The sequence below is a fragment of the Heptranchias perlo genome, chromosome 7, assembly GCF_035084215.1.
Source record: "Heptranchias perlo isolate sHepPer1 chromosome 7, sHepPer1.hap1, whole genome shotgun sequence".
Classification (NCBI taxonomy): Eukaryota; Metazoa; Chordata; class Chondrichthyes; order Hexanchiformes; family Hexanchidae; genus Heptranchias; species Heptranchias perlo.
The window spans coordinates 70,655,414-70,678,877 of NC_090331.1; the positions used below are offsets into that span (position 1 = coordinate 70,655,414).

Below are 23,464 nucleotides of genomic sequence, written 5' to 3' on the forward strand. Positions count from 1 at the left end.
CACAAACAGCAATGCACTAATGACTAGGTCATTTGTTTTTAGGTGTTGGTTGAGGGATAAATATTGGTTAGGACACCAGGGAGAATTCCCCTGCTCTTCTTCGAGTAGTGCCATGGGATCTTTTACATCCACTTGAGGGGGCAGACAGGGCCTCAGTTTATCACCTCATCCAAAAGACGGCACCTTCAACAGTGCAGCATTCCCTCGGTACTGCACTGCAGTGTCAGCTTGGATTATGTGCACAACTCCCTGGAGTGAGACTTGATCCCACAACCTTCTGACTCAAAATGCGAGGGTGCTACCCGCTGGGCCACCGTTGCCACTTCAAATCTTAATTTGATCTGGACTCAAATTTAACTCTGTCCCTATATAAATTTAGTTCCAAACTTTCTCAGTCTATGCTGTGCAGCATATTTGTATAAGCCGGTCGAGTTTCTTTCGACAGTTAACAAAGCCCCCTTGAACTTGTTGAAGTGGTAGAAGGAAGCAGGAAAACACTTCCCCTTTAAATGATTTAATGAATACATACTTACACAGTGAGAACTACGTCTGTGAAACAACGGGTATGGTTTGCCGGTTAAACTATTTATACAGTCTGAACTAAAGGAATTGCGATTTTTTTTAAAAAAACGATTTAAAGGGGTGGCCGCTGTAGAATAACGAGTGCGAACATGGATACGGAATAAGCGAATAGGGTTTCTCTGTCCGAATGCATCCAATTAGAAAGGGATACATATGTACAAAAAAATATATTGTTTTTTAAAAAAAATATATCATGCCACAATGTCAAGAGTTACATGTAATCAAACAAAATGGGATTTGCAGCTATGCAGTTCGTGTATTAAACGGTCAGTGAAATGTAGGGAGGCTGGCGATTTCTGGCCTAGCCTGGCCGGTGCTTTTTAAAACTGGCAGGTTTACTGTAAATAACATTAGGCCCAGGCCGGGAGCTGCAGCATGACGATACTCCCGGAGAGTCGAGCATTAAACACACAAGAGCTGCAGCCTGGCCAGGATACGGAAACGCCGCCGCCGCCCACCTCCTTCTGCTTCACAGCAGACATGTCGGCCCTTCGCTTCGGGCTCCCAGTCACGGCCTGAAGAAGAAGAGGAGGAGGAGGAGGAGGAAAGAAGGGGGAGGAGGAGGAGGAAGGGGGGGGGGGTGTGTGGAGAGGGAGGGAGGGAGTTGGGGGGGGGAGGGCAAGTCAGTGCGAGCGGGTTATATACTCACCGAGAGCACGCTCATCCGCATCGGGGCCTCCAGCAGACACGCCATCTTCAGCAGCAGAGCCGCCCGAGCCCACCTGGCCGGGCCCGGCAACGCAGCGCAGCCGCACCACCGCGTCCGCACTTTCCACACCACGCGAAAAAAAAAACACACACACAAAAAAAAAACCACACCCGCACCGGCAGCGCCGCACAATAAAAGGCGCGCGGCCCTGGCGCCGCAGACCCCCGAGCCCCGCCCCGCCCCGCCCGCCCGCCGGCCCGCGACCGCTCGGTCCGTTATTTGTTTTGTTTAAAAAAAAACTCTCGCACCAAATTTATCGAAAGTGAGGCTTTGAATTATTTATATTTACCTTATCCATTGGCAGCAGATTCGGATAAACTGTAAATTATTGCTTTGAGACTTTTGTTTTTACAATTATACTTTTTTGTGGTAATATACATCTATTCCACAGGGTGGTTTGCGGAACGGTTTTTGTTTAGTTATTTTCTCTCTGCCTCGCTTCTGCTCTTTCTTTCCTCTGGTTGAAAGTGTTGAATGTTGCGGCGCGCGTTGTAATGAGTTTACTTGAATGGGGCTGTGTGGGGGGCGGGGCTGTAGGAGGCGCATGCGCGGTGCCGCCGAGGCCGAGTTGTCCGTCTGTCGCTGGCTGCGTGTCACGGCCTCGGTCCGCTCCCGGCGCAGCTTCCAGGTGTCGGCGGCGGCACCACCACCACCACCACCACCACCCAGCGTGAGCAGGTAATAAAAAAAACAAAATGCGGCAGAAAGAGCCTCCGTGTCTGTGTGGATGTCAGCACGGTTACTGTGGAGATACCGGTTAGTGGCCTCGGGCCTGGCTGAGGAATCTTCGATTCCGGCCGCGCCACATTATCCGGGACCCAAGAGACGCTCCCCCACCCCCACTGATGAAGGAGAGGGAGGAGCGCATGTGTGGAACAGGCTCGATGGTGATGTCTCCTGTGGTCAAATAGCCCACCTATAGGCTCACACGTGATCAGTAATGGCCACGAGTGGTTTATTGGAGGGTGACTCGAGTCTGTTGGGTAAAACTGCACAAAGACTCGAGACCTCCAGGAGTGGAGGGAATTTTTTTTTTAAATCGATTAAAGCTGTGTTTGTTTTTAAATATGGTATTAGTGGCTGTTTATTTAATTGTATTTCTCATAGTGAACACTCCTTGTAAATCTCACTCCTAACATCTCCCTGATATTAACAGCCCTGAAAATAAATAGACACCACCGTTTGTGTTTAAATTTGTCCTCTCTTTCACTGGTTATGATAATAAATCTGACTCGTAACATTCCCCTGTTAGCAGCCTTGGACATTCAAATCCCTCCACCTGGTTGTGGTGTGCCTGTGCTGCTGGTAGAGACAGATGTTTTAGTAGAGTTGCTCTGGAGATGATGAAATCCAGTCTCTTTGATTTTATTTTTAAGTGAAATGTTGCCTGTTTATAAATAGCTAGAATTGTTTCTAATGATGTTTTGACAGGATCAAAAACTTTATATTAACTGCTGCTGCATTTTGTGTTTCTTTTTGTTTGGAAAATCAGGAAAGAAATTTAATTTCACTGAAAGTTATCCCATCCTGTCTGCTGTAATAATAAGCAAGGCCACTGGATCAGATTCATCACACACAATTTTACGTTCTGTCCCTAGATTTTTTTTTCTGCATTTACATTCCCCACTTGTGATTTTCAATCACTCTTAAATGTTTTCTAACTTTTTTTAAAATCTGGCTCACGATGAGTCATCCAGGGTGTAGCTGAGCTGGACGGACGATAAAGGTCGTTGCTCTGATCTCTTCTTTATGCTGTTAGTTGATCTCAGCTAGGTTGCACGCTGCAATGGGCCTCAGTCCCTGTGGGTTAGGGAGACCATTGGCGAGGGTAGCTGCTCTTGATAGGCATTCAGTTACCCCTTCTGGAAGTGTGAATGCATGGATGCCAAGTAAGAACAATCAGACTTGGCTGTGAACCTCACCCCAGTCAAAAAGCTTGCTCATATTCCCTGTCGGGGCTCACATGTGAATAATTGCTATTTAGGCATGGTGCTGGAGAGCGACAGCCCTCAATCAATCGTTTCCAGCAAGGAAACAATGGTTTTAGTAGAGGAGGGATGAAATTGACAGTAATATTTAAGAAGCAGTTGAAAGGGCAGCTGTATTTGTCTATATGGCCTCTATCTCAATTTTTAGAATTGGGTGAGCAGTGAATTAAGCCCAAGGCTGGCTTAACTCAAGTGAGGAATCATTGAATCTGTTGTATTATGGACATTGCTGCAGATAAGCAAGAATGAACATTGCAGTTTGCTCAGCCCTCCCATGTTCAAATTGCAGGCTTGGTGCAGTAGCAGAAGTTTTACTGCACTTGAAATTAATATAAATTAATTTTCATTACGACTTTTTTTGGACACAAGCATAAGATCCTTGCGCATCAGTTTCTATAAGGTTAGTTGGGTATAATTCTAGTTTCTCTTCATTGCACCTTTTTACAGCTACTGCAGTGACTATTCCAGGTTTTTGAGTTGTCTATCCCAATTAGACAGGTTCCCTTGTGATGACTCCCCATTGTTGTTGGTCACACTTAGCCTGTGTCCAGCTACACAAATTTACCCCTGTTCTGAATAAAACTGTAACTGTTTTTCTTGTATAATTTTCACATTTATACTTAAGTATAGATTTAATCAATTCAGTAGAGATACTGGTATGTTATCTACCTGGATTTAGAATCTCAAGACTGGACCTAAAATACATATAATTGGAGTAATAAATCTAAAGTAATGGATAAGTTACTATTGCAGTTTCAGTATTATTTAGATAGTTTCCTATGCTTTGAAATATGGGTAACTGAACAGGAATTTTTTTTTACTTTTCCCCCTAAACTTACAGAACTGTAAATTGTATCTTATTCCTGGTTTTTAGGATTTATTTGCTAGCATTTTATTTCATTAATTATGGCTGTGTTATTTTGTACAACAATAATTGAGAGCTGTAACAGCATGTCGATAATTGTTTATGATCTGTAGGACTAGGCATGTATTGGTATTTTTTAATTCTGATCAGTTTTTAACCTCTTAGTGAAGATGGAGTTAGTTATACTTTGTTTTAATAGTTTGGTTCAGAATCTAGGCCTAACATAGCACTAACACTTGTACATATTTCACTGTCTGAATTTAAGCAGCCATATCTTAACTGCCAATTACATTTTCAAATAGTCTTTTAAAATTCAGTTTATAACTGTATACTGTTTTTGAGTCTCTTAATTAACTATTTCTTCAACAGCCTGCAAGAAAAGACTTAAAGCTGTATTATATATATATATATATTCCTGTAAGTTTAACTTCAGTAATTAATGTATATTGCCCTTTCTTTAATTTCAGAGTCTATGGTAGTTTAATTGGGTCAGTACACTGAGACATGAGCGTGCTTAAATAGGGCCCAGGAAGGGAGATTGCTCATAAAGACACCCAGCTCATTGGAACTTGTAGTGCAAACTATTGCACACTGTTACAATGAAGGTAGCTGTAGAAGGCTGCTGCCATGGTGAACTGGACAAAATCTATGAGAGTATTCAGTTTTTGGAGAAAAAGGACAATGTTAAGGTGGACCTCTTGTTGTGCTGTGGAGATTTTCAAGCAGTCAGGAATGAAGCTGACATGAATTGCATGGCTGTACCCATTAAATACAGACAAATGCAAACTTTCTACAAGTAAGTAGGTGTTCAAGGTCATTTTTTCATATCATCACTTTTGTTTCTTTGTCCTATTCTAAACTAAAATTATTTGTTTATAAATTAAGATTGAATCCTACCTTTAAACTGCTGCGTTGAAATGCTTGCTGTAGTAAGCATTTGCATTAATTTTCTGTTTATGTAAAACTTATTTTGAAAATTTCCATCTAGAGTTTTTATACCTGATATAAAATGTACCTAACCAGCAAATTATATAACTTTTTAATAACCTACTCTGTGTTGTATAAAATGTACTGTTTGTAAAGTTAAATGGTGTTTGTTGAATTGTTAAATTAGGTATTACTCTGGAGAAAAGAAAGCCTCTGTTCTCACCATCTTCATAGGAGGCAATCACGAAGCCTCTAATCACTTACAGGAGTTGCCATACGGAGGATGGGTAGCACCAAACATTTACTACCTAGGTATTAAACTACTGAAGTTTTTGCACAGTGTACCAATATATCTTGCAATAATTCTAGGCTTCAAACCTAACGTTTTGTCTTATAATAAAATTTTAGCTAAGACATAGTGATATTCATATTGTACTTTCTTTGGAAAGATGGAATCAAGTTTTTTTTTAAAGGATCGGTAAATCACACAGTAGCGTTAAGTCCTCAACTTTAAATTGTTCTCTAATATTTCTTTAAAACATAACTTGCCCATGCTGAAAACTTTGTAGTCTCAAAAATAACTTTTCTTTTGAAATTGTGTTAAAAGTTTCCATTTATAAATAAAAGCGGGTTTAAAATTGGCTGTAAAATGTTAACCGACAATTTTGTGATGCGCTACAAGTATTGTGCATGTGATGGGAGGGTTAGGAAGAATGACAACATGGTTAACATCTAAAATTTGATAGCAAGCTATGCAGAGTCAGTGTGAATATATAGTCTCCCTTGCTTTATTTTTTTAATTGTTCTGCCTAAAAAGACACGGAATTTGAATGATAACTCAGCAATGATTTGAGACAACTGGCTGGAATTTATTTTTCTTATAACAAGGTGTGAATAATAAAAATTGTGGTGGGGTGCTGCAGCTTTAAGGGTCTCACCTTCAAGCTGTGCCTGCAAATGTAAGTGTAAGTATGTACAAGTGTTTCTCAGAAAGAGTAACAGATTTGTTATTTGTTTCTAGGTTATGCTGGTGTGGTGAAGTACCGTGGTGTACGTATAGGAGGACTCTCTGGTATTTTTAAGCCACACGACTACAGAAAAGGTAAAATGATGTGACTTACCAAAACACAGTTTCCCAAATAGTGAGTCCCAACTAAAAATTGTGTAGGCTCCAGTTGTTATAGAGCTGACACTGCACTGCCGCACTTATTGGGATGGATTTTGCTGGAGGCAGAGCAGGCAAATTGGACTGCAATTTGGTCCTCTACAGCAGGATTTCAGTGCTGAATTTGTGCATAAGCCTAGTTCAACAGCAGCATTAGGATACTCCAACTTCTGGAACAGGGTGATATAATTGGGAGGTCATTGACTCAATGACTCCTGATCTTGGTTAACAATAATTTGTATAAAACTTTAGGATAACATTTTAAGCTGCTCTATGTGGAGGCGGGCGGGAGGGAGAAGAGAGTCCCTTCACATGGGAGGCCTCCTCATTACAGTACAAGAAAGTGATGATCACATGGGTCCACTTCCGAAGTTTCTTTGAAATGTATCCCTGTGACTTGTTTTCAGCTTGATAGGGCAGTATATGGGGTTTTGTATAGTGTGATAAAGAAAACTTAATATTACAAAAATTATTAATTTCTGTTCCATTAAATCTCTTGTTTGATTTTTATGGTTTTCAGGTCACTTTGAATATCCACCATATAATCAGCAGACAATGCGGAGTGCATATCATGTCAGAAATATTGAAGTCTTCAAACTGAAGCAGGTCAGAAGAATTAATTCTGTGGCCGTCATTTTTATTACCATGTCGTTTGGTGATTTGATCTGTTCTGCTACAGTATTGTTTTTCAATTATTTCTAGTTTTAACTTTATAGTTTTCTGTATCTAACTTGTTTTACACCAAACCAAGTGTAACCATTTCCTGTAATATCCTTAAATTAGTGTAGGAATATTCTTATTTGATGTAGTGCAATTGTAATACAGAACAGGAATCGCTTGCAAAGGTAAAGCTGCAGTTGCCTGACAAATTTCTCCCGATTGCAGGGCTTCCTTTTTTTGGTAAGAAATGTGTCTGGAACTTATCTTGGGTCTGTCTGGACTTGTAGGCTCCCAAGCTTCCATCAGTGCCCCCTTTGGCTGGCTAGCTGCTGGGAAGGGTGAGGTGCCAACTAAGCAGGAGATCCCTCTCCAATTTTCCTTCCTGCCCAGAGTAGAATCAGGGGTTGAACCTGCAGCCTTCTCACTTAGTGCCTGAAAGACATTGCCAATTAAATGATTGCCCAAAGAAATGGGTGTTAATCGAGGCCAGGGAACAAAGTTCAAGTGTAAACAGTAAATTATTTTACCATCTTTTCTAGGGTCTTCCCATTCTCCAGCTAATTGATGCTTTGTGAATTGGTATGGGCCTCTACTGATGCTGTTCAGTAACCCCTACTAGGAGGAGGCCTAGAACAGCTGAGGTGACTTGACTCACCAGTTTATTTATATTTAGGGATGGAAGAAGTGTCCCACCAATCTCTAGATGGTCTGGTTCAGATTGTGAACTTGGCATGTGAGGAATCATGAGCATAAACTTTTCCCTTGCCTCTAAATCAGAGGTGTGTAACCTTTTGGAGCAGAGGGCTGGATCCTTGTTGCCATAATCAATGAGTGAACTGCATAGGATTACACCAAACTACAAGCTCCCAATTCACAAGAAATGCAAGCAATTTAATATGTGACATAAAAAGGATTTGAAAAGAGTAGTAAACCATGGGCCATCCTTAGTAAGCTCTCAATATATCTAACGTATTGCACACAAGCAAGAAAAGAAGAAAGGAACCACAGGAAATAGCTCACGGGCTGCATTCTTGCACCCCTCCATTCTAAATAGTATGGGAAGACTTTCAAAGAATAATATGCCAAACAAACCTATTTGTTTGACTGTAGTAAGAAAACTGGTTTGACAGTTTCTCGTCCAATTAAATAAAATAAGAAAAATCTATCCATCTAACCCAAATACTTTGTAGTCAATAGTTTTCCTTGAAGTACTTCTCTCATTATCGTTGTTCTATTTATTTGCAGTTAAAACAACACATGGACATCTTCCTGTCACATGACTGGCCGCGAGGTATCTATCACTATGGTAACAAAAAACAGCTCCTTAAGAGGAAGACTTTTTTCCGGTCAGAGGTGGAGGCTAACACCTTGGGGAGCCCCGCAGCTACTGAGATCCTGCAGCACCTCAAACCTTCCTATTGGTTCGCAGCACATCTACATGTGAAGTTTGCAGCTTTAATGCAGCACCCGGTAAGAGATGAGAGACGAAAGATACAGATTCTGTGTCCTCACTCCATATTTTACTCGCACATTACAGAAATGACTGTTGTTTGGGGTATGAAACTGGAGAAGTGAGACTATATTTGATGAAAAGTAAACGTGCCTGCTAACATCATCCTCTTCATTATCACATTGATTCATTGTGAAAATTAGGAAATTTAGTGTTTTATTTAGGATTTCGCTTTTACTTTCAAATATGGCGGGAGTTTTGTAATTAATGTTAGTGCAGAATTTCCAGTAGAAGCAAAAATCTGATGTTTACCAGTATGACTTACGTGATGTTTATTATTTTCTTGGGCTAATGGAACTCTTCAAATACACTTTTTTATTGAGGATGGGGAGGAAGCAAGGGTTTGTGAAATATGTTATAACTATCAGAGTTGATAAAAATATTTTTAAAATAGTAGAAATATTTACAGCGAAAGTTATTAACTGTCAAACGGCAGAAGAGGCTCGAGGAGCTGAACGGCCTACTCATGTTCCTGTGTAAAAGGGAATTGGATATAAACTTGAAAAGGAAACATTTGCAGGGCTATGGGGAAAGAGCAGGGGTGTGAGACTAATTGAATAGCTCTTTCAAAGAGCTGGCATGGGCCGAATGGCCTCCTTCTATGCTGTATGATTCTATGATACTGCTGGCTATGATCTTTGTCACCTTGCCAAGCAGAGTGACTAGGGTGGTGTTCGTCTTTAAAAAATATATATATTTTTGAGGGGAGAGGAAGAGAGGGAATCACTTCCTCTTTGTTTATCTGTTGGAGGCTGTCCTGATGGGTCAAAGGGTAACTATCACCTGGGGTGATTACAGATCGTTAGGTTTGATTCCTATTCTGGGTTGATTAACTGAATAACCAAAGCACTAGTGGGGGCACTACACTTAGTATCAGTGTACCTGGGCTAAGGAAGGGCAAAAAAAAGGACACACTCATGATTGCCATCCAGTGACTCCTGCTGGAAGGTGAATGTATGTGAACAGGATTGGGCTCTGCAATCACAGTCTGACATGAGATGGGTGAAACAGTAATAAATATTACCAGCATGCAGCCTATGCCTGATTTATTTTTTGTGAATTCTTGTACTCATTAAGGTGACGGTTGTCAACTTCCAGTTTCTGCACCCATTGTCAACATCAAGTACTCCTGGGTCACATGGGGAAGGGACAGTCAGCCAGGGTTGCAGCCTGTAGAATTTTGTAAATGAAATAGAACCACACTCCTGCGTTTGATGAAGGCATGTCACAGCTCACTTACAGAGTAAAACTGTTGCTCAGTCCCAATAATATGCCTTCACCTGACCACCAAAAAGCAACTCCTGCTGCACTAGTACGAATGTCATAAGCAGCATGTTTACTAGTGAGATGCATGGGAGATAGGAAGGGATTGGGAAATCCAAATCAAGGAATGGGAGGGAAGAATGCTGTCTTAATGAGCTGTACTAGTACAGCCAGTAGTCATCTATACTGTGCCCAAGCAAACTTGGCAATATGCTGCTTCAGTTTCCTGAAGAGAGATCAAGGTATCCATGCTGGCAATATTTAGAAAGAGGTGTAGCACAATGACAGCTCTTCTGACTAGTGTGACCAGGAAATCACTTCAGTACTCCTGATTTTCCAGGGCAGTTGGGTAGTTTGCCTTGCATAGTTAAGAAAGGTCATGTTGATTGCTAAATACTTGAATCCTGCCCTGTCCATTAAAATTTGGATTTCCCCTCCCAGTGTCATGACATACATTTTTGGAGTAATTGATCATATAGCCTTGTTTATCCACAACAAAAGTGCTCCTAACATGAGTAATTGGTAGATATGCAATGCTCCTGACCTGCTTCTATCCCCTTTGGATAATCTCTGCCAGGAGTTCAATGGCTAGTGTGAATTTGGGAGAGAGGGAAGAGAGTGGGTGTCCCTTTATTGGAAGTTGTACGGGTACGGTAGTGTGTGGTTATGTTACTCGTCTAGTAATCCAGAGAATGTGAGTTCAAATCCCACTTCGGCAGTTTGAGAATTTCAATTCATTTTTTTTTTTAAAAGCTGTTATCAGTAAAAGTGACCATGAAGCTGTCAGATTGTTCTCAAAAACTCAACTCGTTCACTAATATCCTTTTAGGGAAGGAAACCTGCCGTCCTTACCTGATCCAGCCTATATGTGACTCCAGTCCCACAACGCTGTGGTTGACTCTTAACTGTCCCCTGAAGTGACCTAGCAAGCTACTCTGTTGTAGTAAACCACTCGGCCGTACAAGAAGGCAACCCACCACCATCTTATCTGGGCAATAAATGCTGGCCTTACCAATGACGCCCACATTCTGAGAACGAATTAAAAAATAAGTTAGGTGAGGTTAAGCCAGTGTTTACCGAGGTCCTGATATTAGTGTAGATGAGTGAGGTCCATGGTGTACGTTTCTGTTACATGTGTACATTGACCCAACTTAACATGGTCGTTGACCACGGCAGGTATATTATAAGTTTTTTTTTGTTTTCTTACAGAAGAGTGATGGTGAGCAGCTACCAAAAGCAACCAAATTTTTGGCTCTGGATAAATGCCTCCCTCACCGAGATTTTCTACAGGTATTGTACAGCACTGTTATAATTTTAATTAGAAACAAATCTACCAGCACAAAGACTTGTAATTTTTTCTTTCTGCTACTTCAAAAGTGTAGTTCAATCCATGTGTTCATTCAGTGTTATTGCAAGAGAGGCCAGATATAAAATACAATACAGGTGTTGGAACAGTACATTGACCTTGTAGAATAATTGAATAGTAAGACCTATTGCTTTCTAAATCTTTAAATAAAAATATCAATTGAAGAGAACATTTCCTTAGAATGTTTTGCATTTTGACATTCTAGATGTATCCATCTGGCTGCAGCATAGTTTACAATCTTGCTAAATTTAATTTGCATTTTTAATGCTTTTTTTTTTCTTCTGACTTTAGATTGTGGAAATAGAGCATGACCCAAACGCTCCTGATCGTCTTGAGTATGATTCTGAATGGCTGGCCATTCTAAAAGCAACAAATGATTTGATTAATGTCACCTCTAAAACATGTAACATGCCAGAAAATAACAGTCTGCATGCAAAGTAAGTCTAGCCTATTTACAGTATTAAAATTAACACATTTTACAATAGGACAAACATTTGTGAAAAATCAGGTTGTTTATGAAGTCTGAACATTTTAAAGCTGAAAATTTGAGAATGATGTAAGAAATGCACATATTCAGAATGAACAGCCCCTGGATCTTTTTCAAATTGGCTCATTAAAATGTAATAATTAGTTCTCAAGCTTCCCATATTCTGCATTGTCTGTGAATTATACAGGGGAGTGGGTGTATGCAGTATGTACCTTATAATGCTTTCTACTGTTGTGCATTCTAATTATCACTGGCATGAAATCAAAGCCCTGATGTGTGCATGAAGGTCTTGTTTAATCCAATACTGGTTTGGTACTCAGTATGGACCGTCCCTTACCAACCCACTGCCCAGTTGAAGGTTGAATTTTTGAATCCCACCTGATCTATATTTGGCGATGTGTGATCTGTTTTACAGTTCATTTACTTGTATTTCAACAGCCTGTACACATCTTTGCAATACAAGTCCTCTAATTTTCATTTTGAGCAAATGTTCAATTAACGCAGGCTGTTAAAAATACACTTCACAGGTGTTCAGGTAGGTAAATAGATTTTGTTGTAACCCTTCCATTGCTGTTTCTGATTGTATTATTGTGATATATTTTGTGGTGTTGTCTGTAGACAGTTGTATTGATCACTTCTGTTCTGGTGCAGGTGGGACTACAGTGTGTCGGAAGAGGACATTGGGGAACTGTTGGAAGAGCAAGGTCATGACCTCCAGATCCCCAGTAACTTCAGCCATACAGTCCCTGTCTATGACCCAGCAAACCCACAGAGGTCAAGAGAACCTGTCCACGTGATTAACCCCCAGACAACTGAGTTCTGTGCCACCTTCGGCCTCACTGATCTGAATGCCAAGGTGAAACAAATGGAAGATGAGGGTCTTATGGAGGAAGAGGATGATATGGACAGTGCTGATAACCCAGAGGAGCCCAGCGATTATACCACAGACACTTCTGGACTTTCTTCTTCCATAAATCCAGATGAAATAACACTGGAGGATGATGAAGATAATGGGGAGCTCAGCACACATTCCATTGAACCTTCCCCTGATCACCCCTTTACAGACTCATCAGCAAATTTCTCTGATGCAAGAGATCTCCCTGATTCTATGATTGTGTCATCTGATGAGACACAGGACTCTGCAAACGAGGAATTGGACAGGTCTGGAGACAGCAGCATGACTGAGGGAGAAGGAAAGAGCACACGCTCAAAGGCTGTGAAACGAATTAGTAACGAGCATGAGAATGGAAGCAGTGGAATAAAACTAATTAAGAGGCGCAACCAGAGTATATACCACACACAAAGCAATGAGAATGAAGATAATGAATGATTATACACATTGGAGGGCTACTGAACTTCAGAAACAGCAGCTTATGTGCACAATGAGTTTTTAAGATTGACACGAATATGACTTAGATTACAATCAACATAGGTTTTTTGTTCTAAAATCTGGACTTCTCAGCAAACTTCATTACTAAACATGTCTGATCGGTATGGAAATGGTGTAGGAATATACTAAATGTATTTTTACTGTTAAAGAAATAATAAATTTTATGCATACAGTGGTTCTCTAATGTGTTAGTTGGTCCAGATAGTGATGGGTGTAATAGCCAAATCATTTTCTTGTGCTGATGTGACGCATGCTATCCTTTTTTTAAACATCACCCTTACACCCACAAACAGGAAAAAGCTAATCAAAATTGGCACGTAATGCAACATTTCCAAACACTCAAGTCCCTTTCAGCTGACATTCATTTGCCAGACAAGTTATTTCTCACAAAATGAAAACTTGCACCATTGTTCTGATCTGCCTCCAGGTGCAACTAGCCATTTTATAAATTTTCTATCTGTTCCTCTTCCCTCTTCTCCCCTCCAATATTGACTATGTAATTTTGTCAAACTTGCTTGGTTCATGTAAATGATGTAATATTGAAATAAGTATTACTATTTTCAAGTCTGCTTTTTCAAATAATTTGACAATTTAACAGTTTTCTGTTTGTAAATGTGGATATTGGAAATTACAGCATTTTCAAAAAATTACCCTCATTACAGTACATTTATCTGTTTTATATTTTCAACCTTCTCCCCTCTTCAGAAGCAGTGATTTGTACTGGAATACAGCTCTACTGACACCAGAACCTCTACGTCACCTCCCCTAAGTGGTTGTTTTTGAGCTTATCTTTTGTGATGCTCTCCTTTCCAGTAGGGGTTATTGAATAGTGGTTAGGAACAGGAAGCTTGGCTGACTTTTTTTTCTCACAAGCCAATGGATTCCAAATATTTAACACCACTACTACAAAGAGCTGAGATAAGCCAACTCAGCAGACACCAGAGATTAAATCCAGGACCTGCCTGCTGTGAATAGCTCAGTACCACACTGTATTTACCCATGAGCCCAGACTAGATTACTCCTAACTTAACCTGGTCACAGATGCTGTCTTGTAATGTGGCTTTGCTACAAAGTATTCACGATGCATTTTTTTTAAAATCAAGTAATAAATGCACTTTGTGAATTTTATCTCCACAAGAGGGGAATATTTGATTAAACTGCAAATACTAGTCATGTCCCATAGAACCCAATAATTCGATGGGACATAATTATTACTTAAGTTGTTGATTTGTTTGTCTATTTTAACAAATTAGAGATTTCTAAAAGTTCTTTTAAAAACCAATATCATTAGCTGATTTAGTGTAACTTACTATTGGTCCATTTAACAAGCAACCTGATTGATTTGTGGCCGCTGTCCACTGATGGGTATGGCTACCGAGAAGTCAATTTCCAACTTTGAGCTCTAGCAGAGAGCCTCACTTGCTAGGGGCTTATATCCAAACTTTGGATGCACACTACACATGACTTTCCAACCGTGGGATAATCTTATTTAGTACGTACTCACTTTTCTAATATGCACTCATGACAGATAAGACTTCCCACACATTCTGATCTCTGCACAGGTGGGTTCTATTAGCCTTGGTTGCTAAACCTGCCTATTTCATCACACTGATTTTTTTCCCCCCAACAATTTTTTCCTGCATTAACCATAAGTTTCCTCGAGTCCAAAATAGTGTGTCAGTGCTCTCATCATAATTAGCTTTCTCACTTCTTTCATTTCATGTGCTAGTTCAAGAACCATCTTGTTCATCATTGTAAATATCCAACCAACTTTCAACACATGTCTTTAGTAGTACAGGATTAGATGCAGTTTAAAATTACATAACAGTAACTTCAGGTGAAATACTGTAATATTGCACATGAACAAATCTCAGTATTGGCAGCATATTTTTCCCCAGTAATTTCCCTCTTCGAGTCCTATATGGTAATTTATTTCCATAGTGCTGTATACACCTGCCTTCCTATTGTGCACTAAATATGGGCTGAGTATCTTTTAAAAGATTTCCATGTACCTTTGAATTACAGGCCATGATAAAATATACAATATTAAAATACCTTGAATGGGACAGTGACTAAATATGTTCTAAGCCTTGGTGACTTTATGTACGGCTTACTCTTCACTCCTGTGTTGAAACGTCATCAGGATCTGTCAGGTGTGCTGAAGCTTTGTAACACGCTCCCACTTATCTCTTTATTCCATTTCCAATATTCCAGTCAGTGAATGAGTGCAAGACCTAACCCACAACTGTTCAGAGCAATGTGCCTTATATTTATCTCTCCACCTTAAAACTACACCTACTTATACAGTGAATTAAGAATGTAGCCCATACTAAAGATTAAATCCAATTTATTAATAGGGCTGTGAATGCAGTGGCTTTTGGGATAAATAATGTCTAACTTCAGTGTGTGTATAGAAGATGAAAATTGGTGAAATTTGTATTGCATTCCTGCAGGTTTCCTGTTCCTTAAAAATTGTTGGATTGTTTTACTTAGAGCCATTAAAAAAAACCTTATTGCTCCATTTAAAAAATATTTATGATGTGGTGTAATGCCCCACCCAAATGAGTTCCCTGTTCCCAAATTTCATCAGATCCGCTTTGTAATTGGATTGCAGGAGGTGTAAATGTGTGCCATGTCTCCATTGGGCGACACTGGCAACTTCAATGACTAGCTAGCAGCTCTCCCTACTCACTCTGTTGTACAATATGTCACTGCAAACCTACGAGGTCAATTTAAATAACCAAATTCTTCTTTAATTGTCATGTCTTCACTATCACTACAATGCTTTGGATCTGTAACCTTTCAATGAGTTTGTTTTCCCTTTCATTTTAAACCTCTAACATCCAGATCAACAGGTAGCATTGACTGAGGTTCACAAGTAACCTGCTCAGCTGGGGGATGGTAAGTGATGCAGAGACAGCTAAAGAGAGGAATGAAAATAAATGCAAGATTAGCTTTGCTCGTGATCCCATTGACGCTGGCAAGGGAAGGTTGAACGGTGGTTATTGTCATACGTCTCACTAGGCTGAATAATGGAAGTAAACTCGTAATTGTCTGACCTGTTGGTGAAAGATGAGTTTGAATTAAATTGTTTACCTCAGATCCCTACTTTTCATAGCTTTCCTTTGTATATGTTGAAGCATTAGACATTTTGAACATTCAATAATTGCAGTGATCCCTGATTAATTTATGTAGCAATGGACTAAATCAGTTTTTAAAATCCATGTTACTTACATGTAACATCTACAAAATTAGTTTTCTGTAAAAGTCTAAAAGTAAATCTCTGTCATAGCCTTTCTTATCCCTCTATTTTATCAATTCTATTATGATCAGTGCTTCTCTGAACTATTTTTGTTCTAAGCTATAAATATGCCACCTTCCTCCACCCCTTTCTCTCTTTCCCCACCCCCCCCCCCCCCCCCCACACACACACGCACAGGCAAGCCTTTACTGTGTTGAAATCAAGACCTATTGTACAGTCTTCTACTCTAACTCGTTCTTTCCCAGGAACCCTTTACCCCCTAAGTCTTACATGGAGATCAGCAGGTACCAGAGCCATTATAGGGGAAATCAATGGGTAGAATGAACTACAAACTACTTAATAGAAAAAGGTTAATAATGCAGACACGTAGAATGGACAAATGGATGTGCAAGTATTGAGGGAGTGAAAAAACACAGGAGATATCCATATATAAAGTGTGAGAAATAACAAAGAAAAAAGTTGTGGATGCAGGAGATACAAATTGAAACAGCAAATCCCAGCAAAGTGTGAGAAAAGAACAAGAACAGGCCCACCCCATGGGCTTATACCTCCACCAGCACTGTGCTCTGATGGTGGGTCTCCAAACCCAAATGTCAACTTCCCTTTGGAGAGTAACCTGTCCTATAATCACAAGCACCCGCTGCTGTGAAGAAAATGGAGGGTGCAGCTAAGATCTGAATTTACTAAAGTCCGTGTTCAGACCCGAGAACTGCAGCCTGCCCAACAGAAAGATGATGTACTGTTCTTGAAGCTTGCATTGAGCTTCACTGGAATATTGTATCCTCAGTGGAGGTCAAAGTGGGAATGGAAGGGGGAGTTAAAGTGGTAGGCCACAGGGAGGTCAGTGTCACACTTCTGGACAGAACAGATATTCAGCGAAGCAGTCACCTGATCTGTATTTGGTTTCCCCAATGTAGAAGGGACCACACCATGAGCAGCGAATACAGTATACTAGATTGGAGGAATTGCTGTCTGTGATTTATCCTGAGTTGTTTAAATAAAGATTGGAATACTGATGAACCCTTCTGCTGATTGTGCCTCTATATTATACTTGAATAGCCTGCTAACACTCACCATCAAGGTTCACACATGAATAATGGCCACTTGGACAGGGTACTGGAGCGTGACTGATTTCCATAGAATCGCAGCCCAGCAAGAAATCAACACCTTCAGGACAGATGGGGAAAAATTCAGTGAGAACAATAAAAAAAGATTAAAATTTCTTCATGTTTCAGCTGTCTAGCCTAAGCTCAAGGAATTCCCTCCCTAAACTTCTCCACTGCTCCTCCTTTAAACCTACCTCTTTGACCAAGTTTTTGGTCACCTGTATTAACTTCTCCTTTGGCTCAGTGTCAATTTTTGTCTGCTTACACTCCTGTGAAGTACCTTGGGATGTTTTACTCTGTTAAAGGCACTACGTAAAGGCAAGTTGATATATTTATTTGCAGTTAAAACAGTACATGGACATCTTCCTGTCACGTGACTAGCTATGAGGCATCTATCACTATGGTAACAAAAACAGCTCCTTAAGAGGATAACTTTTTTGCTCCCAGAGGTGGAGACTAATATCTTGGGGAGCCCCGCAGCTCCAGAGCTCCTACAGCACCTCAAATCTTCCATTGGTTAGCAGCTGTATCCAGTAAAAGGTGATAGAGGAAAGGTACAGAGTCTGTTTCCTTACCGCATATTTTACCTGCACATTATAGAAATTACTGCTATTTGTTGTTTAGGATAAGAAACTAGAGAAGCAGTGAAATAAAAGCCGGAAGGTAACTAATGCAGTATTTGGAATACTTTACAATGTTAAAATACTGCCACCTACCTGTCAAATTTAATACAGTTTAGAATCCATCAACCCCTAGTTTCAATACACTTGGGCTGGCCGATCAATAAACAGATTACAGTAATAATAATGAAAATAATTCACTATTTCCTTAAGAATTATCTTTCCTTTTTGGTTGGTAGGATAACAGAATAAAGTTTTTGTTGCTTTTTCTTTGCTCCACTCTATAGAGAATTGTGGCAAATATGTTCAGAGGGCAGGAGAGTTTGCAGTTCTCTCTCTTGCAAATAAGAAAACAAGGGAACGAAATGTGTTGATATGTTAGCAGAAATGTCTGTTGGCAATATTAACAGATTAGTATTATACATAACAATGCATCATCCTATATTTTGGCACAGGCATTAAGCTACTTAATATAAACAACCCATTTAATATAAAATATTGGTAGCAGTAATTTCCAGGCTATTCCTTTTTGAGGTCCTTTAGAAGGGTTGTATAGATCTGAGTAACGCAGTACTGAAGCAATGCTGCATTGTCCGAGGTGCCATCTTCTAGTTGAGACGTTAAGCCAAGGTCCCATCTACTTGTATGAGCACTGAAGATCCAATGGCACTTTTCGAAATACAGCAGGAAATTCTCCAGGTGTACTGGATAATATTCCTTCTTCAACTAATGCTGAAGAAACCTTAAATAATTGCTCATTTTTGGCATTACTGGTTGTGGCAGATTGCTGGCACAGAATTACCTCTGCATTTGCCTACCTGACAGTCACTGAACTCCAAAAGTAATTCATCGTATGAAGCAATTAGGAGATTTTTGGCAATGTAATAAAGTTGCGATATAAAGGCAAGCATTATTTATTATTTTTATTTGACCAATTTTGTTTTTTCTCTCTGCATAACCATATATTGCTACGACGTACACTTTAATATGGAAAAAATCCCAAAATGCATTACAAGGGATGGTGAACAACGAGGTGAAATTGAGAAAAGAGATGGGGAGTGATCAAAGACACTGTCAAAGAGGTGGGTTTAAGAAGACTGTTGAAAGTGACCATCAGATGTAGCAAGGCAGGAGACTTTAAGACGTGAATTGCAGGGTGCAGAGGCATAATGGTTGATGACTCTGCCTGCTATACTGGAGTGGAGAGGGTAGTATCGCACAATACCCCAACATCTGAAGAACATGGGATGAGAGCTTGGTCACAGGACTGAGGGAGGTTGTAGAGGTAAAGTGGACTGAGACCATGAAGGGATTTGTAAATGAGAATTCTGAAATTTGTGCACTGGGATGGAAGTGGGGGGGGAGGGGGGGGAGGGGGGGGGGGTGGAGAAAAGGGGAAACTGTAGAAGTTAGCAAGAAAATGGCTGATAGATGGGCAGGGCTTAGTATGGGGTAGGATGTGGGAAGCAGAGTTTTGGATGAGTTGGAGTTTGTGCAGGCTGGAAGTTGGGAGGCCTGCGAAGGAGAAGTTGAACCTGGGAGTGATAAGTGTGTGGATGAGGAGTTCAGTGGCAACAGGGGTCAGATAGGGATTGATGGACTGAATATAGAGTTTAAAGATCAGTTCAGAATTGAATAGGGCATTTGGATTGCAAACGATGGATTAAGGCAGGAAGGGAGATGGAATTGAGAGCTAAGGCGCAAAATTTCAGGCGGACACTGAACAGAATGGCTTTCAGTCTTGTTTATCTGGAGGAAGTTCTAGCCTATACATGATCTGATGTCAGAAAGGCAATCAGACAGTACAGCAACACTCATGGAGTTAAGGATAGTGGTGGAAAGGTAAAGCTCTGCATATGGAAGCTGATCCCATCCTTATGGGTAAAGTTGGTAAGAAGCAGCATATAGTTGATAGGGCATATAAGGCAACCCTTGACCTTGTCCAACAGGTACAAGCTACTTGCTACCTGTATGGATGAGAACAAGGACTGCAGGGAGGATGGGCAAACTGACCACGGCACCGTGGTACAGGAGGCCATTCAAGTGGGGGGGGGGGGGGGCGAGTAAAAAGGAAAGTGGCAGTGGTAGGGAATAGTATAGTCGGGGGATAGATACTGTTCTCTACAGCCGCGCCTGGGAGTCCCGAAGGCTGTGTTGCCAGCCTGGTGCCAGGGTTAAGGATGGAAAAGAACTTGGAGCATGAGGGGGAGGATCCAGTTGTCGTGCTCCACGTCGGAACCAATGACATAGGTAGAACTAGGAATGAGGTTCTGCTCAGGGAGTTTGAGGAGCTAGGGTCTAAATTAATAAGCAGAACCTCAAAGGTAATAATCACTGGATTACCACCTGAGCCATGCGCAAATTGGCATAGAGTCAAACAGATCAGAGAGTTGAACGTGTGGCTCAGAGTGATGTGGGAGACAGGGGTTTCGATTTATGGGGAACTGGCACCAGTACTGGGGAAAGAGGGAGCTGTTCTGTTGGGACGGGTTCCACTTAAATCGGGCTGGGACCAGTATCCTGGCAAATCAAATAACCAGGGCTTAGATAGAGCTTCAAACTAAGAAGCGGGGTGGTGGGGGGGGGATTCAGATGAGGGGAAATTTAAAATTCTAAAGAGAAAAGTCAAGATAACAAGATAGACGAATTAATGGCACAAATAGAGATAAATGGGTTTGAGCTAATAACCATTACATGTGGTTGCAAGGTGACCAAAGTTGGGAACTAAATATTCCAGGGTACTTGACGTTTCAAAAAGACAGACAAAATGGAAAAGGTAGACTCCCAGTTGCAGCTGCAGAGAACAGTATCTATCCCCCTGACTATCCTGATAATAAAGAATGATATAAGGACAGTAGTGAGAAAGGATCTTGGCTCGGAAGATCAGGAAGTAGAATCAGTATGGGTGGAGATAAGAAATAAGAAGGGGCAGAAAACACTGGTGGGAGTGGTTTATAGGCCCCTAACAGTAGCTATACTGTTGGACAGAATATTAATCAAGAAATAATAGGAGCTTATAACAAAGTAATACAATTATCGTGGGGGACTTTCATCCTCATATAGACTGGACAAATCAAATTGGCAAAGGTAGTTTGGGGGACGAGTTCATAGAATGCATTTGAGACAGTTTCCTAGAACAATACGTCACGGAACCTACCAGGGAACAGGCTATTTTAATCTTATCCTGTGTAATGAGATAGGGTTAATTAGTAATCTCATAGTAAGGGATCCTCTGGGGAAGAGTGATCATAATATGATGAACTCAAGTATTTTTCACACTCAGAATTTCACATTAAGTCCGAAACTAGAGTCTTAAACTTAAATAAAGCCAATTATGTAGGTATGAGGGGCAAGTTGGTTAAGGTAGATTGGGAAATTAGATTAAAGGTGTTACAGTAGATAAGCAATGGCAAACATTTTTTTAAATTTCATAATTTTCAACAATTATATATTCCATTGAGAAATAAAAACTCCTTGGGAAAAGTGATCCATCCGTGGCTAACTGAAGAAGTTAAGGATAGTAATAGATTAAAATAAGAGGCTTATAATGTTGCCAGGTGTAATAAGCCTGAGGATTGGAAGAGTAAGAGCTTCGACAAGTATGTGAAAAGGAAGAGCATAGCAAAAGTAAATGTTGGTCCCTTAGAGGCTGAGAAAAGAGAAATTATAATGGGGAATAAGGAAATGGCAGAGCTGTTAAACAAATATTTTGTATCTGTCTTCACAGTAGAAGACACAAAAAACATACCAGAAATAGTGTCATCTCACAGGCAGCTGCAAAATAAGAAAGGACAAGCATTGATGGTTCGTAGAAAGGGCAATGTGCCCTCATTAGAATGAGGATATGCAGCTTGGGGATTCCTAAAATGATATTATTTGTGTTCAGACCCATGCCCTGGCTTGCTTTTTCAAAATCAAGCCTGGGTCTTCACAAGATGCAGCATCTTCTGGATAAACTGGAAAAATCACAGGGCATTCACCAGAAAACAGCTCATCTTTTGGCTACCAGTCAGATGATAAGACATTACTCACACCTTAATCATGATATTTTGCCTTATAGTGGCATCTTGTAGGGGGCTCAATTTCAACTTGATGGTGAGCATACCATCTTAAACACCCAATTAACCATTAAAAACTATAACAAGTTATCACACACAAGAGGAATCGAACACATAGATGCCACTAGGATAGTTTTCAATACAAAGGCACTGAAGAACAATTCCACTTCATAAGTAAACCTGGTTGAGATGGTACAGAACATAGTACAGGATCTGGACATTTCAATTCCAACAGGAATAGCAAATCATTCCAGAAGTATGACAGAGAAAGACTAATTCTCATCCATCTTCCCAGTTCAAATGGTGGAGAAAGGACATAACACAAACCTCTTGCTCTTCAAGTCATACACAGAACCCATCAAACTGTGTCAAAGGTTTCTTCAGCATCACGATATGCCAGTTGATGGGTTGTACTATTTCCTACAACCCATATGTGGGGGAATCTCAAGTGGTTGGTTATCCAATGACACAGGAAGAGAAAGGCACTCAACACTGGACAGTGGTATATGGTGTGATGAATTAGCAAACAAGCGATAATTAAGTTAGAGGAGTTGTGGATTTAAGCTCGACTCCAGGAATTGAGCACATAATTTAGGCCGACACACCAGTGCAGTACTGAGTGAATGCTGCATTGTTGGAGATGCTGCTTGCTTGTTCAGTTGGCCGTAAAAGATTCCCTGGTATCATTCAAAAAGGAGCAGGGAATTTTCCCCAGTGTCCTGAACAACATTCCTCCCTCAACCATCATCATCAAAACAGTGCAACAGTACAGCTGGTCATTTGTCTCATTTTGCTGTTCATGGGATTTCCCTATGTGCATGTTGGCTCCTGCTTTTGCCTCCGTAACAGTGACTTCCCTTCAAATGTAATTGATTGGATATGAAGTGTTTTGGGATGTCCTGCGGACATGATGAGGTATCCTATAAATTGAAGTTCTTTCTTTTCTAGTGGCAAGAAGTGGAGACATATGATTAGATGAGCACGAGCTTGTGTCTGTAAGAAAATAATTTTGAACAGAATCCAAAACTATGCAAGTGGTGAATTTAATTTACATCAACTTGAAGGGTTATTTTTTTGTTCTGAGAATTTCAATGTAAATGGATTTTAAAAGTGTCTGCTACCAAACAGCATTCCTGCAATACATGGGAACTTCCAACATCGATGTTAAAGTGAAGATCATTAAATTCAAAATGGAACAAAACCATCTAAAATGGAAAATGTATTCAACTTAATTTTAATACAAAATATAAAGGACCCCAACTAGGACGTAGAGTACTTCAGTTCTACTTAGCATCCATCAGTAATAATGAATAAAATGTTAAGCAAATAATGAGTTATTTCCAAATTTATTTACCTTTTAAATATAACCTTAGTGTAGTCAGCAAACAGTGCCTCAATCCACACAAAGTTTTGCTTATCTGTGTTTATTGCAATAAAATAAGATAACTAAAATCATCTTTACAAAGCTATATTCACTTATATTGAACCCAAGAGAGTATTAGTGTG

General features: G+C 40.2%; 2 protein-coding genes across 4 annotated transcripts in view; one reads left to right on the forward strand and one right to left on the reverse strand.

Annotated features, from left to right (window-relative positions):
• armc8 (armadillo repeat containing 8) overlaps positions 1–1,784 on the reverse strand; it is an 86,592-nt gene extending 84,808 nt beyond the window's left edge. The window contains exon 1 of one of the 3 annotated variants that reach the window (XM_067987834.1): positions 1,581–1,784. In XM_067987834.1, the coding sequence (XP_067843935.1) occupies positions 1,581–1,589 (9 nt within the window). In that variant the 5' untranslated portion in view covers positions 1,590–1,784. Of the gene's footprint in view, positions 1–1,040; positions 1,117–1,231; positions 1,442–1,580 lie in introns of those variants that run through there. The other 2 variants (XM_067987836.1, XM_067987833.1) reach the window with 2 other exon arrangements.
• A 55-nt stretch (positions 1,785–1,839) lies between these two features.
• On the forward strand, positions 1,840–13,084 carry dbr1 (debranching RNA lariats 1). The gene is made up of 9 exons (XM_067987840.1): positions 1,840–1,969; positions 4,612–4,940; positions 5,259–5,383; positions 6,093–6,173; positions 6,757–6,842; positions 8,142–8,366; positions 10,879–10,959; positions 11,327–11,472; positions 12,174–13,084. The coding sequence occupies exons 2-9, from the start codon at positions 4,744–4,746 to the stop codon at positions 12,850–12,852; spliced, it is 1,620 nt and encodes a 539-aa protein (XP_067843941.1). The 5' UTR covers positions 1,840–1,969; positions 4,612–4,743; the 3' UTR covers positions 12,853–13,084.
• Positions 13,085–23,464: the final 10,380 nt, after the last annotated feature.

Bases quoted from the DNA above. Each gene is read 5' to 3' on its own strand.
- dbr1 (XM_067987840.1), top strand. From the start codon at position 4,744: ATGAAGGTAGCTGTAGAAGGCTGCTGCCATGGTGAACTGGACAAAATC. The intron at 4,941-5,258 runs GTAAGTAGGTGT...TTGTTAAATTAG, and splicing joins CAAATGCAAACTTTCTACAA to GTATTACTCTGGAGAAAAGA. The intron at 10,960-11,326 runs GTATTGTACAGC...TTCTGACTTTAG, and splicing joins CTCACCGAGATTTTCTACAG to ATTGTGGAAATAGAGCATGA.